We start from the raw sequence: 6,000 nt of genomic DNA on the forward strand, positions 1-6,000 counted from the left end.
ATTTTTAACTAAATGAGACTTAGAGAAATACAGAGTGACTTCAATTCAGTTTCATTTATTATTTGTTGACCTTCATCAATTCCATTTATTTGTTTAATTTTATTATTTTCTTAGATAAAACAGTGGCCTATATGCAAGCATCACTATATGACTGAATTCTCCAAAGTTTTAATAAGGATAATTTTATTGATTTTTTTTTTTATTTTGCAACATAGTCTTGTAGAATCATCACTGGAGGCAAGCAGACACCCTATACTTCACGGGAAGGGTCTATTATTGTGATACTCTACTTTGTTTTTTCCTCTTAGATTCAAGACGAGCCACAGCATTCTAAACAGCCACCATTAATATTATTGTTATTAGTAAATGCAAAATTCCCTTTGTAGTAACTAATATATTTCTGATTTGATTTTTAAAACATCTGTATCACTTCAGTGCCCCTATTTATCAATATATTATGATTAAAAAGAAAAATGTTTTAGTAACTGACTTGTTCATGCCTTATTTTCCTTTGATATATGAGCATGTTTATTCAATATGAAAGCACAGAATAAAATGCTGAACAAAACAAAAGTATATTCAAAATCTTCATGATACTGGCAAATTATATTTATGTGCATGATTATGTTTCCCTTAGAATTATAATATTTATAATCATATTTAAATGTGTCCACATGAACATAGTGTATGCATGTTTAAGCATGTATATTTATATAAAATGTTTCCTGTATCAAAAACACAATGAGTTATACTTTTTCCTTATATAATGAACTTACTGAAGCTTCCAAAACAGAAAGCACCACCATGAATATAGATTACAGCTCGTCTTGGGGTTTCTGACTTTCTCTTCGGCACGTACAGACGTACTGGGATGTCAACAAATGTAGTATCAGTCACTGTGACGTACTCATCTGACTGTGGTTCAGTATAATCCAGATGGAATATCATGGAAATAAACTCTTCATATCTCATGATACCTATATTTTCAAAACATATGGCCTGTAAAAACAAACAAAATTGAACACGTGGATCTTTACATAACATTAAAATAAAGAGAAAGCAAAAAAGGAAGTAAACAGAAGAAACACATACATGAAGAAATACAATGTTTATAAACCTTATTTGCAAATAAATCTCTGAAGTTCTTATTATATAACCTTGATTCCTTTGAAAATTTTAAATATTTATTTATTTATTTTAGATTAAAAATTATCTAACTCAAAAACCGTCTTAGGGACAGAGGTTTGGACTAGTGGTGAAGAGATCTGACATCCCATGTCAAAAGTGCCTGAGTGCAACTCCCAGTTCTGCTCAGATTGCAGCTTCCTGTTAATACTCAACCTGGGAAGCAGAGATGATGGCTCCAGCAGCTGAGTGAGTCCCTGCCACCATTCAAGAGGTCTGGATTAAGTGCCTGGCTCCCAGCCTCTGCCTAGCCATTACAGACACTTGGGCAATGCACCAGCAACAGGGATCTATCCCTCTCTCTCTCTCTCACCCCCTCACTCCCTACCTTCCCCCCTCCCTCACACTCTCCCTCTCAAATAAAAAGTAAATTTAAAAATACTTTATCAAAAATCATCTTTTCTAGATGTTTCTGACTACTGATTGTTTCTTCATTAAACAATTCTATTGAAAAATATCCAAGTATTATAATTCTTTTTGTAGGCATGCTGTTATGTTTTATAGTTCATTTTACTTAACCCCAAATTTTAAGTATCATCATGTGAACACACTATTAATGATCCAAGTTTCCTGATTTTAAACTGCAAATATGGTGCTGGCGCTGTGACAGAGCGGGTTAATGCCCTGGCCTGAAATGCCGGCATCCCATATGGGTGCTGGTTCGAAACCCGGATGCTCTACTTCTTGTCCAGCTCTCTGCTGTGGCCTGGGAAAGCAGTGGAAGATGGCCCAAGTCCTTGGGCCCCTGAACCCACATGTAAGACCCGGAGGAAGCTCCTGGCTCCTGGCTTTGGATCAGCGCAGCTCCGGCCATTGCGGCCAGCTGGGGAGTGAACCATCAGATGTAAAACCTCTCTCTCTTTCTCTCTCTCTCTCTCTCTCTCTCTTTTTCTCCTCTCTGTGTAACTCTGACTTTTTTTTTTAAACTTTTATTTAATGAATATAAATTTCCAAAGTACGGCTTATGGATTAAAATGGCTCCCCCCACATAACGTCCCTCCCACCCGCAACCCTCCCCTTACCCACTCCCTCTCCCCTTCCATTCACATCAAGATTCATTTTCAATTCTCTTTATATACAGAAGACCAGTTTAGCATACATTAAGTAAAGATTTCAACAGTTTGCTCCCACACAGAAACATAAAGTGAAAAATACTGTTTGAGTACTAGTTATAGCATTAAATCTCAATGTATAGCACACTAAGGACAAAGATCCTACATGAGGAGTAAATGCACAGTGACTCCTGTTGCTGACTTAACAAATTGACACTCTTGTTTATGGCATCAGTAATTACCCTAGGCTCTTGTCATGAGCTGCCAAGGCTATGGAAGCCCCCTGAGTTCACTGACTCTGATAATTTTTAGACAAGGCCATGGTCAAAATGGAAGTTCTCTCCTCCCTTCAGAGAAAGATACCTCCTTCTTTGATGACCCATTCTTTCCACTGGGATCTCACTCATGGAGATCTTTCATTTAGGTTTTTTTTTTTTTCCCCCCAGAGTGTATTGGCTTTCCATGCCTGAAATACTCTCATGGGCTTTTCAGCCAGATCCGCATGCCTTAAGGGCTGATTCTGAGGCCAGAGTGCTGTCTAGGACATCTGCCATTCTACGGGTCTGCTGTGTATCTCACTTCCCATGCTGGATCATTCTCTCCCCCCTTACCTCAATCGGTAGAGTTAGAAAGATACCAGGGGATTCTAATTCAATCCCATCAAGGTGGCATGTACCAATGCCATCTCACTAGTCCCAGTGATCAATTTCTGTTCACAATTGATCATAATGATAGGACTAAGAACCAAAGGGATCACATAAACAAGAATAGTGTCTGCAAATACTAGCTGATAGAACTCTGACTTTTTTTAATATTACTTTCAAGTAAAATAAATAAATTTAAAAAAACTCCAGATATATCAATCCCTTTTGCCTGTGTCTGTCACAAATCCTATATTTGAAGAAAGCTCATATTTCTGACCAGGTTTCCTAGGACTTTTGTCTAAGATTCTTGGGCAGTTCACTCAAAACAAAAACCGTGCATGGTCCATAATGTTAAATATCCTTTATCATTATAATTATTGGAAAGAATTTGAGGTATTTACATGATATTGCAGAACATTTAATCAATAAACTTTCATGGTAAGAAACATGGATAAACTGTTACAGTCAGTGAAGGCGAAAGACAAACCTATACCCACGTTCCTAGACCAGCCCCTTATTACCACATACTAGTGAATTCTCTCCGTACCTCACTTTCCTTATCTATGCAGTGATAATATTAATATTAATTTTATTACTAATAATAAATCCCTCAGTGGGCTGCAATGTAGTTTAAATTAGTAGTTTCATTAGACAGAGAGGACTGTCTGGTACATGCTAAGTATTCAAAATTTTAAGTACTCTCCACTAATGAAAATTCTTGAATATTATTATACTAATTGAGTATAATTAAGCAGACTATCTTTACAGCAAATTTTTGGTAACTAATTTAATTTACTTAATTTTTCTTATGGTGAATTGACATTTAAAACATAGATTTTTGGCAAATGCCTTGTTTCTCATTTCTAGCATTTTCATTTTTAAGTAGATATTTAAGACTTTATTTTAAAATTAAATAAAAACTGCTTAGAGACTCGTTTGTGCTCTTTTAGGCACTCCTAGCATATATGGTCTTTCATTCTCAGATGAATCCTGTACGGTATTTATTATTAATGTCTCCATTTAATAAGTAAAAAATTGACAATGAAGTGTTAAGTAAAATTCCCATGGTTAGACATAATTTCTTTCACCAGCTCTGCTTTCCAATACAACATATGACTGACTTCATAGCAATGCCTGTATTTTTCGAGACACTTTACCAGGAACTCTCATTTTCATTTCCCTGTCATATGTAAAAAATTTATTATTTGTACTGGCATAACTACTCAAGTCAGAAAAATTAGTCCTGACAATTACAAAATTGTTTCCCTAGAACAATCAAAGGCTTTTAAATTTACTAAAATAATCTTTAAATATTTTGTGTTTTTTCTTATTATCTCTTTAAAAGTAAAAACTAATCTATATAAAATATCAAATACATGAAGTGTACAATTATATTACAGCTAGACAAGGATAAGATTATTTGAAGCAAAGAAAGTGAAGGTAGAGTTTTAGAGTTGGATGTTTTGATAATGTTGTTATTTGGATGATATTGTCAATATCATTCCCTCTGAGTTTTAAATACATATGAATAATCAAGGAACATAACATAGCAGTTTTCTGTGGACCTAATATTTGTTTACTTACATATTCTTTCACTGACATTAAATCGAGGAATAAGAGCATTAGTGAGAGACACTGTTATGGAAAAAAGTGACAATTTGGAAGTGACTAGAAAAATAAAAGGATTTCATGAAGCTAAACCCCTTCCCCTAATGCCTTTGATGTAGACTTGGCAGACATCAGTCAGAGTTGGCTGTAGTTTCACAGAACTAGTGCTTCTCATTCAAAGTATTGTGAGAGAGCTTCTCCCTCTTACAACGCAGTTTCCTCTCTCTTTTTCTGCATCTATTGTTATTATTGCCTTCTTTTAGCCTCTTGTTACTGTCATCAAAGACTCTTTGTGGGAACAAACTGGTTTGGTAGAAAGAGTATGAGTTTTTCAATACAGCAGTCCTGGCTTCCCATTATACTTGTTATTTTCCACTTTCATGTACTTTCTTGTATCTCCTTCTTCTCCTCTATAAATTAATAAAAAGAACTACAGCATAATGGGGAATGGGGGGGGGTTATATGCACATGTATATATATAGAGAGAGGGATATATAGAGATATATATGTATATACAGTTGAAGAGTTCAAGAATGTTAGTTTCTAACTACAGGGGAGTTACTTTTGATGAAGTCATAATTCTCTGTACATATTCAAAGTAAATTAATCTCTAAAATTAAGCAACATAGTGTTAAAAATGGACAATGGAAGCCATTGAAATAGTAAAAGACCTAAATTAACATCAAACAGGTGTAAACATCCTTAACAATTATCTACATAATATGTGATGATTATTTAGATTGACACTGAAAATTCAAGTCAAAGTCAAGCTATCAAATAAGCCTTAAAGCTTTTCCCTTCAACAATATCATTCTTTAATGAATATTACAATATATGGAGACCTTACATTTATACATAAACTTCTTGAAAACAAGAAAGTTTTTCTCACTGTCTTTTATACACATTCAGCAAATTTTATTCATTTATGATATTTGATTAACTTAGTTTAGAAAAATGAACAACAAATGATTCTTCAAAAATGATAATATTAATACTGTTAAAGTCAAAAACATTGATTTTTGGTTAATCAAGTATCTCAATCTCCAGGAAAAAAAAAAGTGTTTATCTTACCATGAATGTACAAGTTTTAGCAATTGTATCCAAGACCATTACTTTCCAGCTTTCTTCAATGTTGGCCGGTAGGGGTGTATAAATATGAGAGACAAAGATAACACAAAACATCCCCAAACAGAGAGTTTTCAACCCCATAATAATCCTTTTTCCAGCTTTTTCACAGTGCTGAGATTATTTGTTTTCTATATACACTGAATAATAAGCAGCAAACCAAACATAGACCAGAGGCCCTGTCAGGAAATATCATCATCTTCACGACGTGGAGATAATTTTCAATTCAAGCATTGCAACATCAGTATTAACTAGTTTTTCAGATAGACAGACTTTGTAAAACAGATGTTGTCATTCAACAGGTCATGCAGGTATTACTGCATGCAGTGAGAGCCTCCTACCATGTTTCTTCACCTTGCAATACCATAATCAGCACAAAATAATTT

At 34.5% G+C, this 6,000-nt stretch overlaps 1 protein-coding gene across 1 annotated transcript in view; it reads right to left on the reverse strand.

Moving 5' to 3' along the window:
• LOC103350418 (arylacetamide deacetylase-like 2) overlaps positions 1-5,698 on the reverse strand; it is a 29,352-nt gene extending 23,654 nt beyond the window's left edge. The window contains exons 1-2 of the mRNA XM_017346847.4: positions 5,561-5,698; positions 777-999 (exon numbers count right to left, since the gene is read on the reverse strand). Of these exons, the coding sequence (XP_017202336.3) occupies positions 777-999; positions 5,561-5,698 (361 nt within the window). The remainder of the gene's footprint in view (positions 1-776; positions 1,000-5,560) is intronic.
• Positions 5,699-6,000: the final 302 nt, after the last annotated feature.

Source organism: Oryctolagus cuniculus, chromosome 4 (assembly GCF_051225735.1).
Source record: "Oryctolagus cuniculus isolate XC-2025 breed Fujian yellow rabbit chromosome 4, ASM5122573v1, whole genome shotgun sequence".
In the NCBI taxonomy this organism is placed as follows: Eukaryota; Metazoa; Chordata; class Mammalia; order Lagomorpha; family Leporidae; genus Oryctolagus; species Oryctolagus cuniculus.